The sequence below is a fragment of the Helianthus annuus genome, chromosome 9 (assembly GCF_002127325.2).
Source record: "Helianthus annuus cultivar XRQ/B chromosome 9, HanXRQr2.0-SUNRISE, whole genome shotgun sequence".
Lineage (NCBI taxonomy): Eukaryota > Viridiplantae > Streptophyta > Magnoliopsida > Asterales > Asteraceae > Helianthus > Helianthus annuus.
In genome coordinates this window covers 23,617,934-23,631,701 of record NC_035441.2, presented here as the reverse complement: position 1 = coordinate 23,631,701, position 13,768 = coordinate 23,617,934, and the positions used below count along the sequence as shown (strand labels likewise).

The 13,768-nt window shown below is 42.8% G+C and overlaps 1 protein-coding gene across 1 annotated transcript; it reads right to left on the bottom strand.

Annotated features, from left to right (window-relative positions):
• Nucleotides 1–1,883: 1,883 nt before the first annotated feature.
• On the bottom strand, nt 1,884–3,681 carry LOC110875463 (disease resistance protein RUN1-like). The gene is made up of 2 exons (XM_022123661.1): nt 3,530–3,681; nt 1,884–3,006 (listed from the first exon to the last, which is right to left on the bottom strand). The coding sequence occupies exons 1-2, from the start codon at nt 3,679–3,681 to the stop codon at nt 1,884–1,886; spliced, it is 1,275 nt and encodes a 424-aa protein (XP_021979353.1).
• Between the last annotated feature and the right edge of the window lie 10,087 nt (nt 3,682–13,768).

The following is a 13,768-nucleotide window of genomic DNA, read 5'->3' as shown; positions in this document are numbered from 1 at the left end:
TGGAAGGAAAGTTAACCGCAAAGGAAAGGCACCGGTTGGACGGCCGAGGAAGGCCGGGGTGACATGTTTTGTTTGTAAACAATATGGGCACATAGCCTCTATTTGCCCTAGTAAATACATCAATTTGGGCCCGTTACCGGAAGAAGATGATTACTTAGTCGATGGTACGAGCGGTGGTTTGTTTAGCGAAATGTGGGTCGTTGATCCAAGTTTCAAGACACACATGACCGGGAACCGTAGTCTGTTCAAACGGTTCAAGAGGCATTTCGGGGTAATCACGAACGAGAAAAAGAAGAATTTTTCGTTTGTTCATGGCATTGGTGAAGTGAGAATACCGGTCGATGGAAAAGAGAAAACGATTTCGTGTGTAAATTACGTACCGAGAATGGAGAAGAATGTTCTAAGTTTGGAACAACTGTTGTTCCAAGGGATCGAGACGGTCACCACGGGTGACAAGTGTATGTTGAAGAAAATGTTCGGTGCACAAGTTAAGAATTTCGATGTGTATGAAGAAAAATCAAATGTTGATTTAGAAGAGGAGTACTTGAATCGATTCTATGATCGGTTTGATGTCGATAACGGTCACCGGGTGGAAAAGGAGAAACTTAAACAATACATAGAAGATTTTTATGAAGAAGAATTTAAGAAGGAGCGTGAAGAAAAGAAGAAAGCAAACGGTGAAGGTACATCGGGAACCAAGAAGGATGAATTTGTGTTTTCAAGGAAGCAAAAGGTTTGTTTTATGATCTACTACGAGGGCATGAAGGATAACCCTCGCCAATCGAAGCAAGAGTTACGTGAGAGGGCGGTGGTCCTTTCCCAAGATGAAGATGACGTGATCGAGAACGGCTTGATTATGGATAGTTGTTTAGAGCCGTTGGATTTGCTCTTGATGCACGAGGAATTGGCCGGATATGTTAAGTTTTATGATGCAAATTTTGATGAAGTGTTGATATGGTTTCTGCCAAGCTTCCTCGGTATTGTTAAACCGAGAGAAATGCCACCCAAGTTGATAGACGGAAGGGATGTGAATTTACTTCTTTTGTACCGGATTGTGAGTCTCAAGGGTGGAATTAAAAAGGTTATGGAAGATGACTCGTGGGCTGAAGTTGCATTAGAGTATGGATACGAGAAGGATGACGGGTTTGAGATGAAGGTCTCGTATGTTCACTACATCGAGCTATCTGAATGGTACTTTAATTACATGAAGGAAAAGGGTGATACGAACGCAAAGGCTAAAGAGAAAGATGGAAACAAGGATGCTCAAGACAAGGAGGCCAAGATGGAAGATGATGCGGATTTGGTGATCACGTTCGTGGTCACCGATGATGAAGATGCTTGAAGAATGTTGCGGGTCAAGAAAGCTCGTGCTTAAGGGGGAGATTGAAGACCAAGAAGATAATCACGACTTTCTTGTTCGGTCTGCATTTACGTTTACGTTTAGTTTAAATTAGTAGTGGGTCAAAAACTATTTTATTTGTTTATGTTCGTTGGGCCGTAGGCCAGAAACATTATGTTGGGTCGAACCATTTAGAGTCTTAGGTATTGTTAATATGTGGGTTGGATCTGGATCACAAGAACAAGCCTGGTGCAGCATGCCCATTTGGTTGAAAGTTGCAGGAGATAAAAGGATAACCGCCGACAGCGGTTATCATGCAGAACAGACGCAACGTTTCACATGGCGGTTATGTTCATCCTCGTACCCCTACATCAGAAAGACGCGACTGCAAGTAGACGTACCGGTTCATTGTTATAAATAGCCTTGAACGATTAGTTTGTTTGTAACGCTGAATTCTGTTATCATATTTCAGAAGTTTATTTCGGTTAGTTATTATTATTCAGCAAGTTCTTTCTGTTAGTTTATGTATGATGAAGTCTTGTGATTATTGCGGTTGGTCGAAGTATGATTGTGTATGCGGTAACAACCCGGTCCGTCCCGAATGGTCCTGGGTGTCTGATGATTCTGATACCAACATATACTTCTTCCCATATCTTGAAGCAGTTGGTGCATCTGAAACGGTAAGAAGGCATCTATCAATAAGGGTCAAGATCCCAGATTTAGCATACAATTCATCCTCCATTATCAATTTTATGACAAAGTTGTCTTCACCGACAAAGAAACAAGCAATATGAAAAGACAACTCTTTGTGACTGCGAAGTGGCAAGGAGTCAAAGCTCCTCCGTAATACACTTTGGATGTTACAATCAAGATCTCCTTTGGATGAATTAAGTGAATTCATTCTACTTCTCCAAATATCTTTCATGGTATCTCTTCTCCATGGGTCTTCATCACTAACAAACAGAGAAGAACCTAATACTTTAAGAGCAAGCGGATTACCTCCACAATACTGAGCTAGTTGTTTTGCAAGCTCCTTGAAACCTTTCATGGGTGTTTTGGTTCGAAACGCATACCAGCTTAAAAGTTCTAATGATTCAAGATCATCTAACAATTTAATTTTGTGCACCTGACACCTCCAAGAAATGGACCCAAATAACGGCGTTATATCTAGTAGCCTTGTTGTTATTAGGATCTTGCTTTTTGTATGCAACGCCTTTGTGCCAAGTAAAATGCTTAACTGTTCGTTTTTATCAATGTCATCAAGAACAATAAGCACCCGCTTCATTTGTAGGACCAACTCCATCTTATGTGTACCCTCATAAGTGTTGGATATCCTTATTTTCTTTCCACCCGAAACATCTTTGAGTAGTTGTTTCTGTACCACAAGCAACCCATCAGCTTGTTTTCCAATCTCTGGAATAAAACTGCTGCTTTCAAAATCTTTCTTATTTAAGTTATAAATATATTGGGCAACTGTTGTCTTCCCACTACCTCCCATACCACAAATTGCTATAGCATTGTATTGCTCATTTTTCAACCACAAATTTATGACTTCAACACGAGCCTCCATTCCAGTTAAATGGGCAGGAGTACTCTGTTGTCTCAAATTTAGTTTACACTCAACTGTCTCAACCACTTCTGCGATAAAGTTTGTCTCAGACCTGGAACTGAAGAAAACGCAAAATTATAGCACATTCAGTAAACTAAAAAAGAAATTGTAGCAAATGCAGTAATATTATATCCATGTAACTGTATTTAGAGCACTAAAAATCCCTGGTACTACACTTAAAAAATGTACTAGAGTATGATTAAGTCCTAAAATCAATTAGATTTGTCAGGGTATTGTCCTCTACTCTTACTAAAAAAATTTCAATTACAACAAAACCGAATCAAATACAACTTTGGAGCAAGTTTAGACACCATGTTAAAGGAAAAATATATATCAAATTATATGCATAAGAGAGAAAATGGCTAAATAACATATTAAGCTATTTCTTCCTAACAAGTGAAAGATGGAATGTTTATTATTAAACTATAACAAGAGACATCTATTAGTCTATTATGGCAAATGTGTGCATGATCAAAGTTATGTGTACTGTGCATGATCACATGACACTTTATTACTTAGACCCCTCAAATGCAAACTTTAAGCCATAATTATTAATTACTCATCAAACTCATGGGATCAGCCTGAGATCCTCACCCACCCCTCCTCTTTCTTCCTTCATTCTGTCCGCATCCTTCTCTATTCTTTCTTTTTTTTCTTCTCTGTCCGAGTCATCTGCCATTCCTCTTTCTCTTTTTCTTCTGATCAGCACCATGGCTACAGACTCATCTGCCATTCCTCTTCACTCCTTGACCCACCTTGTCAACATAAAACTCTCCTCTCAAAATTACCTAACCTGGGAAAAACAGATCGTTGCCATGTCGATCTCCTCAGCCATGTCGATGGCACAACTTCCTGTCCAGCCGAAACAATCACAAAAGATGACCAAAAAGTCGTGAACCCTGCATACACGATCTGGAAAGCTGCTGATCAGAAAGCTCTATTGCTGATAAACTCAACACTTACCGAAGAAGCAATGTCCGAAACCATCGGACACACCACGGCTCACTCCGTCTGGAAAGCCCTAGCCAACGCATACAGCCACTGTTCCGTTGAGCGTGTAGGTCCAGTTTCGGGATCCAACCCATGATTTTCGTGTTCATGTTCATAGATGGAAGAGATAAGAGAGGATAAACATAACAAACTTTGTATTAATCCGGTAGTAAACATTACAAGTCGGCCCGGTTACATGACAACCGAACTAATACCAAAGAAGTATACATCCGGGGAGAAACCAAGTGGTGATTTCTCCCGGTGAGGTCTCAGACCTCCATTCTCTCTCTAGCACACACTTGTGCTCTCACTCTTGTGTTGCAAATGACAAAGTGTTGGTATTTATACCAAAACACAGGCTGCAGGTCGAAGGATCAGACTGTCTGGTCGAAACATCATCCTTCGATCAGACAGTCTTCGAAAGATACACACATACCTCGAATGATATCCTTCGAGGTCCATCCTTCGATGGGTATCTTTCGAGCTCATCGAAGGATATTCATAATCCTTCGATGCCTTATCCTTCGACACCAATAACAACACAGCCACTTTGTCTAGCAACACACACACACAGTCAAACCAACAACCCTCTCGTTTGACCACTTCAAACGAGCGGGTCTATACACGTTCGCTTGACCGTTTCACTAACTATTACAAATTCAGCATAAAATAAAACTAATCTATTCGACAAGCATCGGACACAAAATCTGCATCAACAAATTCCCCCTTGTCCGTTGCTGTCGAATGCTGAAAATGCAATTGCAATCAATCTTCAGCCAAGTATTCATCTTCTCTGTGTAGACAAATTCCCCCTTGACCGATGATCCAGGTAAGTAGTATCCTGATGCTCATTGTATAAGATTTCCCCCTCAAAGTACGCGTATCCGTGTTGAGTGTTGTGCAATTTCCTCAAAAGGATCAATTGACCGATCTTCCGCTGATCTTCCAAAACTCCAACCGGCATATGATAAAAGGTTCCATTCTTAAACAACTGCATCAAGTCTTGATCTTCAAGTGTCTGTGCAAAACATTCCACGCTGAACCGTTTGAATCACCAGAAGATCATAAACTCTACCACCTGAGATTGCGTTTAGAATTTTGCCGAAGAAATTCAACAAATGAAAAAATTTTTATCCCCCCATTTCTTTGGCAAAATCTCTAAACCTTAACAGATTCTTTCCACTTCAAAGAAACTGTCGTCAAATATTCACCAATTCCCTCCACCAAGCGGAACTGTTGTGTTTGGCCCATAATAGTCACGTTACCATGTTTGTCATTGCATCGGTAACCGTGACTACCCCACATTTTCAAACATCAAGTCTTCATCATCTCTTGTGTTCATCATGCTGCATCACCCCGCGTGTTCCCAAATCCCGTACGAATTTTGATGTTGAAACTTTGAAGCCCGGTATGAATAATCCTTGCGAACACCCGACCCGACTCCAAGTGAATTAAATGATTAACCCCAACACACTGTCTGAGTTCATAAAATTCCACAACATCTGGATCCTTCGAAACACCTGCATCAAACGAAAGATAAACACCAAGACAGCTTCGAAAGATGATCTTTCGAAGTCTTTCGAGCACATGTCACATATCTTTCGAGCATCTTTCGAGCACATGTCACAGATCTTTCGAACACCTTTCGAAGTTGGACATGGCTGATCCTTCGTACACTTCAGAGTTGATCCTTCGAAGTCTTTTTGATCCTTCGAAGAACTGATGATCTTTCGAGCACTCCTGTTCATCTTTCGAATCTCCTTGATCGAAGGATGATCTTTCGAGGTCGAAAGTTATCTTTCGATGGTTCTGACACAAGGACAGAAAGTACGACAGGTTGGTGAAAAGTTGATGTGGTAGGTGACCAACTTTCGCACATTTCGAAGCATGAAAATTTGAATTTTGAATTTTGTTTCATCCTTCGAAAAACTGTTCAATCTTTCGAGGACAAACAGCATCTTTCGAAAATTTGAAGCTGTCAAGAACATCAAGAACACGGTGACGGTGAGATCTGCAGATCCGACGAAAACACTTGTACACGTTGTTTTGATGAAGAAAACTTGAGTATTTTAGAGAAAAACATAAAACCCAACACCCGGTTTAGCACAGATCTGGATATCCGGGTCCAGATCTGGGTTTTTCTCATTTTCACCTTTTTTACATCTTGAACAAAAACCCACAGAAATCACAGATCTAGAGCACATGTGACTTAGTAAACGGTTAGTTTTACTAAATCGGGCACCATGGCTCTGATACCAATTGTAGGTCCAGTTTCGGGATCCAACCCATGATTTTCGTGTTCATGTTCATAGATGGAAGAGATAAGAGAGGATAAACATAACAAACTTTGTATTAATCCGGTAGTAAACATTACAAGTCGGCCCGGTTACATGACAACCGAACTAATACCAAAGAAGTATACATCCGGGGAGAAACCAAGTGGTGATTTCTCCCGGTGAGGTCTCAGACCTCCATTCTCTCTCTAGCACACACTTGTGCTCTCACTCTTGTGTTGCAAATGACAAAGTGTTGGTATTTATACCAAAACACAGGCTGCAGGTCGAAGGATCAGACTGTCTGGTCGAAACATCATCCTTCGATCAGACAGTCTTCGAAAGATACACACATACCTCGAATGATATCCTTCGAGGTCCATCCTTCGATGGGTATCTTTCGAGCTCATCGAAGGATATTCATAATCCTTCGATGCCTTATCCTTCGACACCAATAACAACACAGCCACTTTGTCTAGCAACACACACACACAGTCAAACCAACAACCCTCTCGTTTGACCACTTCAAACGAGCGGGTCTATACACGTTCGCTTGACCGTTTCACTAACTATTACAAATTCAGCATAAAATAAAACTAATCTATTCGACAAGCATCGGACACAAAATCTGCATCAACAGAGCGAATTCACAATCTTAAAGATGCTCTTCGAACCCTTCAAAATGGAACCTCAACCGTATCCGAATTTGGCCAAAAATTTAAAGCCATTGCGGATCAACTCGCCGCTATCGGGCACCCCGTAAGCGACGAGGATAAAGGCCACTGGTTCCTATGTGGTCTTGGTGCCTCCTATGAGAACTTTTCTACCTCCAAAAGAACAATTCATCCAGCCCCGACTTTCCGTGACCTTCTCGCAAATGCTGAAAATCAGGAGATTTTTGTCCAACAACTCCATGGAAACACTCCTCCTGAAGCTGCTTTCTATGCCAATCAGTCCACTCGCAGCCGTTCCACCAGCTCCTCTCGTGGATGTGGCAGGTTTTCGTCATCTCGGGGCCGAGGAAGAAGCTATACTAAAAGACCTCCTATGTGCCAATTATGCCGAAAAGAAGGGCATTATGCCACCACATGTCCGAGCCTTGTTTCTTTTGCTCAAAAACAACTTCCTCTTCATGCCAATCTAGCCCACATCTTCAATGCTCAATGCACCATTGGCTCGGACATCCCGGATTGAACTGCCGACTCAGGTGCCACGACCTACATGCTTCGTCATGAAAACGGTTTAAATAATTTTCAACCACAATATGGTAACTTACATGTAACATTTTGTAATAGTCAATCATTACCCGTTACACATGTCGGTAACTCAAACTTAAACAATGATATAACTTTACAAAACGTCATTGTTGTTCCTAATCTCACCAAAAATCTACTTTCAATTAGTAGACTTACAAACGACTCACCTGTTGACGTATTATTTTCTAATAATTATTTTTATATACAGGACGAAAAACGAGTCAAGTTCTAGCTAGAGGCATCTGTGAGAATGGCTTCTACATTCTCACCCAAGGTCACAAGTCGCTCGTTGCCGCTCTTTCCGCTTCACACCTTCGTGCCTCCTTTAATAAATGGCAAAGTCGTTTAGGACATGTGTCTTTCGATACTATTTCGAACCTAAATAAACGAGGTCATGTTTTTGTTACCTCATTATTGCCTAAACACGGTTTATGTACTTCTTGTGAAATGTCTAAAGAGAAGCATTTACCTTTTCATGAAAGCACAAAACGTGACCAACATGTCTTAGACCTCATCCATTGTGACCTTTGGGGACCCGCACCCGTCATGTCAACGTCAACGGATGGTTATCTATATTATGCAATATTTGTCGATGACCATTCCCGTTTTACTTGATTCTACCCCTTGAAAGCCAAATCGGATTTTTATAATACCCTAATCGCTTTTCTAAATTTTGTACAAAATCAATTTTCGTGCAAAGTTGAAGTTTTCCAAACCGATGGTGGCACCGAGTTCACAAATCAATGGGTGCAACAATTTTTTTTACAACATGGCATACATCGCCGTTTGTCTGGCCCTTACACACCGGAACAAAACAGTAGAACGGAGCGCAAACATCGGCATCTAACCGAAACCGGTTTAGCCATGATGTTCGACGCCAATGCCCCACCAAAACTTTGGGTCGATGCTTTCACTTCTGCTATCTATATCATAAACCGCCTTCCCACTACCATACTTAACAACAAATCACCATATGAAATTTTATTTCATCAACCACCAATTTACTCAAACCTACGAATTTTTGGATGTCGAGTTTTCCCATACCTTCGGGACTACAATAAAAATAAACTCCTCCCGCGTAGTACACCTTGCATTTTTCTTGGAGATATCCTAAATACAAAGGTTTTAGGTGTCTAGATCCAACAAATGGGCGCATCTACACTACTCGCCATGCAAAATTTGATGAAGACATTCTTCCCTTCAAAGAAAGTCTTTCTTCATCCGACACAAACATCCTTCCAATGACCAATTTTGATGACACTTTACCGACACCACCCATCATCTCATCAACTACACCACAACACAATTCTTCCACATCTCCCTCCCACCAACCGTGTAGCCACTGTCCCACCTTCCTTCCTCAAACAGTCCAGCCCATTGACCAAACCATCCCAAGCCCATTACCCGTCCAGCCCACTGCAAACACCACCTCTGAAACAGCCGCTAACCAACCCATTCCAGTCTCCAGCCCATCATCGACCCCACTCCCTTCCACTCCTCCACTGACACCAAACCTGTCCAACTCTTCGGAACTTCCCAGTCCACCCCCGAGCCCAAATCCCACCCAATCCGCCACACACCACTCGACATCTATTCCTCCTTCACCTCAGCCCAAAAATCAGCATCCTATGATGACTCGATCCAAAAATAACATTTTTAAACCTAAGCATTATGCTAATCTCTCTCACCTCTCCACAAACAAACTTCAAAAATCTCTTCACACATCTCATCCACCCAAAGGCATCAAAACCGCTCTCAAAGATCCCAAATGGAATCATGCGATGCATGAAGAATTAAAAGCGTTGCATAACAACAACACTTGGAGCCTTGTTACCCGTCCATCAAACACAAATGTTATCGGTTCAAAGTGGATCTATCGTGTCAAATACAAATCTGATGGTTCAGTTGACCGGTACAAAGCCCGTCTAGTGGCACAAGGATTCCCTCAAGTACCGGGTATCGACTCTCACATACATTCAGCCCGGTAGTTAAATCATCAACAATTCGAGTGGTCCTAAGTCTTGCCACTTCTCAACAATGGACTCTAAGGCAACTAGATGTGAACAATGCTTTTTTAAATGGTCATCTCAATGAAGTTGTTTTCATGGAACAACCTCCCGGCTTTGTAAGTACCACCCATCCATCCCATGTGTGTAAACTGAATCGTGCCCTCTACGGCCTAAAACAAGCTCCACGCGCTTGGTTTCATCGACTAAGTGCTTTTCTCATCACTCTCGACTTTCAATGTAGCAGGGCAGACCCCTCTTTGTTCATATATCATCACAATGGCACCCTTGTTTACCTTCTTGTTTATGTTGATGACATAAACGTCACCGGTAACAATGAAACTTTCATTCACTCTTTTACCGAAGACCTTCACAAGGAGTTCCAAATTAAAGACCTTGGTCCACTAAATTTTTTCCTCGGTCTAGAGGCCACCCACACCAAAATCGGTTTGTTCTTAACTCAATCAAAATATGCCTTTGATATTTTAACCAAAGCCGGCCTCTTGGACTCAAAACCCGTCTCCACTCTACTCACAACCAAAGACATCTTCAACTCCACCGGTTCTCCCTTTCATGATCCTACCCTCTATCGCTCGCTAGTCGGTGCTCTTCAATACCTAACCATCACCCGACATGATATTTCATATGCCGTCAACCAAGCTAGCCAATACCTTCAAAACCCCACCACAACTCATTTTCAACTTGTCAAGAGGATCCTTCGATACATCAAAGGCACAATCTCTTATGGACTAACATTTAATCGTCGTTCTAATCCTGTGTTACTAGGTTTCTCTAATGAGATTGGGCAAGATGCATTGAAACTCGAAGATCTACCTATGGCTATTGCATTTACTTAGGAGGAAACCATGTCTGGTGGAGTGCCAAGAAACAACCAACCGTATCAAGATCAAGTTGCGAGTCGGAATATCGAGCCATGGCAAATACGGCGGCAGAGATCATGTGGCTCACCCATCTACTGCGCGAACTCCATGCTCTTCCACTGGGACCACCAACGCTTCTATGTGACAACAAAAGTGCTCTCTTCATAAGTCAAAATCCTATCTTGCATAAAAGAGCCAAACACATCCACATCGATTACCATTTCATTCGTGAGTTAGTCACCGCTGGTCGCCTCAACACCAAATTCATCTCAACGGATCAACAAGTGGCTGATATTTTTACCAAGGGTCTACCGAAGCCGCTTTTTGAAAAGTTTCACACAATGCTTTGCTTAGGACCTTAAAGCTCGCATTGACGGTGGGTGTTAGCATAAATCAAGATCTACAATCTCTCCTCAATCATAGCCTAGTGATACTTGTATCATTTCTGTATTTAGAGAGAGACATTCTCTCCTAGACTTTAGCTGCTGTTGTACTATATATTTTCCCTTTGTATCTTGCACAAATTAATTGAGTTTAACCATTATCTCACTAACCCATTCGAATTTAACTCCAAGACCCATTTAACCTTAACCGACTTGACCCGTAACAAACCCGAAACAACAAGATTATCCAACAGTCTTGCTCTTTATGCGGCTGGACATGGGGCTCCACTTTCTACCTTTTTAACTGAATCGGTTGCTGGGTTACGACCGGGTCGGGTTTGCGGTTTTGGGTCAGCTGGTTTCTGGATCGTATCGAATGCGCTAAGTGCTTGAAAGCGGGGCTTTTTTAGAGAAGCGAGAAGACCACGATCGGTTGAAAAGTGGTGAGCCTTGACAACAGAGGGTCACATACTTATATTTATATACATGCTAGTGACTTGGAACTTTTCAACTATACTGGCAAGAATTGATCAGACACCATGAATTCTAATAGCATTACTTGATAAAATTGTTTTTAATTAAAGACATGAATAGAGAGAAAGCATATATACCGTGAAAACTCGAAGCCAGTCAAATTAGCAACCTCCGTTAGTGCTCCCTTCCACCGCCTCATATTATCCTATGTCCATTTTGACTCTTCATTTACTTCTATTCCCAAACATGCCAGACATTTTAAAAAGTTGGTAGTCAATTTAGCAACAGATGTCCAGACAAACCTTTCAATAGTGAAGCTTCCTGCTTGGTTCCTAACATCTGATGGATCCACATGATAAAAAACAGGTAAAACAAAATGATTGCAGTTCTTCATTTGCTGGAGGATCAAACAAAGCTCATCGAGACAACATCTAGAATTAGCATAGTTCGCCGACAACACAACTATTGAAGCCCTTGATTCGATTATTGCAATCTCGATTTCGGGCTTGAGTTGTTGACCTCTGTCGATTTCATCATTGTCTCTGTGTTGAAACACTGGTTAACACAAGGACAATCAGTGGGGTTGTTTCGTCTAATGGGTTCAACCTCTTCTTCTACTCGTATTGATGGCTCGGGATCTGCAAAACAGTAAACACCGTTAGTCTCGTTAAGAGGGGGGAAGGGGGTTTTCCCTCTTAACCAGGCTCCGGCGTGAGAATAAGTACTGTTCTGAGAGTAAATAAATAGTGTGTGTATAGAGTGAATAAGGAGAGTAAAGATCCTGAACCTGAATGATAAAGGGTCCTATTTATAGCCGGAGGGTGAAGAAGGAAGGAGCAGCTGTGCCAGCTGTGGGCGCATGCCAGCTGTCCGACCAAGAGGGAGATCCTTTTGGTCTGCTCTGTCATGGCAGGTGTAGTGGTGTACGTGGCGCTCTTGTATTCGCCCATGCTGGGTACCTCGTACTGGTACCGTCAGCCTTGCTCCCTGATTTGTCGCAGGCCTATGTGGCATTCTACTAGTGGTGGAACGTGTTGTCCTTTGTGTTGGTTAGAGCATCTTCGGTGCCAGCTGTAAATCATCCAGAAGCTTCTGGAAGCTTCTGGAGTGTTTCGTTGGCGTAGATGCCTTGTGGGCACAAAGGTAGTGTGGTCCCTGCCATGTAGGCAGGGAATTGGGACCATACCTCTTCAAGTCCCCCCAGTCCACATGCAACGCGCCCATTTTGGTTCACTTTACATTTACCAAACTCTACGCGATGCACAGAAACAACCACTCTCATAAGTCCAGAATCCCTCCTAGACGATCAACTCAACTAGAAGGCACACTGGACTGGGGGGACTTGAAGAGGTATGGTCCCAATTCCCTGCCTACATGGCAGGGACCACACCACCTTTGTGCCCACAAGGCATCCACGCCAACGAAACACTCCAGAAGCTTCCAGAAGCTTCTGGATGATTTACAGCTGGCACCAAAGATGCTCTAACCGACACAAAGGACAACACGTTCCACCACTAGTAGAATGCCATATAGGCCTGCGACAAATCAGGGAGCAAGGCTGACGGTACCAGTACGAGGTACCCAGCATGGGCGAATACAAGAGCGCCACGTACACCACTACACCTGCCATGACAGAGCAGACCAAAAGGATCTCCCTCTTGGTCGGACAACTGGCATGCGCCCACAGCTGGCACAGCTGCTCCTTCCTTCTTCACCCTCCGGCTATAAATAGGACCCTTTATCATTCAGGTTCAGGATCTTTACTCTCCTTATTCACTCTATGCACACACTATTTATTTACTCTTAGAACAGTACTTATTCTCACGCCGGAGCCTGGTTAAGAGGGAAAACCCCCTTCCCCCTCTTAACGAGACTAACGGTGTTTACTGTTTTGCAGATCCTGAGCCATCAATACGAGTAGAAGAAGAGGTTGAACCCATTAGAAGAAACAACCCCACTGATTGTCCTTGTGTTAACCAGTGTTTCAACATTGGCGCCATCCGTTTTTTTGCAAAACCATTCTCACCTCTTTTCTTTTCTAAAAAACACTCGTGAAAATGGCAGAACAAAATCACTCACACCCAGTCGACGGAGAAGTTTCTTCCTTTGAACTCGTTTCGGACACGGCACACGTCCAAAGGGGTCAAAGGAACGAGACCATCCAAGAGGGTCAGCTGAACAACGATTTTCCATCCATCTTTGGAAGTGCATCCAGGGCTGTTAGCCAAACCACAACTGGACCCACTTTCCAAACACCAGCAAGAACCATCACTCAAACCACAAACGGAGCTGCTTTCCAAACTCCAACGGGGATATTACACCAAACACCTCCGCCGATGCAGGCTCTAAGCCATGGAGCAGGCCCTTCGGCTCCACCGGAACAAGCACAACTCAACTACTCTGCACTTTTAGGGCTACCCGAGGGAAAAACTCTGGCTTCCTGGTATGCCGAGCAAATGGCGTCCATAAACCTCGTTTATACGCAGCTCAGCGCACAACAAGCCTTGCTCCAAGCACAGGCTAACCAATCAGCATTTGCAACTCCACAACCAAGGTC

What these genes read in the sequence shown, in the direction of transcription:
- LOC110875463 (XM_022123661.1), bottom strand. Translation starts at nt 3,681, where the DNA reads ATGGCAGATGAGTCTGTAGCCATGGTGCTGATCAGAAGAAAAAGAGAA. An exon ending in GGGGTGGGTGAGGATCTCAG is followed by an intron (nt 3,007 to 3,529) that starts GCTGATCCCATG and finishes CGTTTTCTTCAG; the next exon opens with TTCCAGGTCTGAGACAAACT.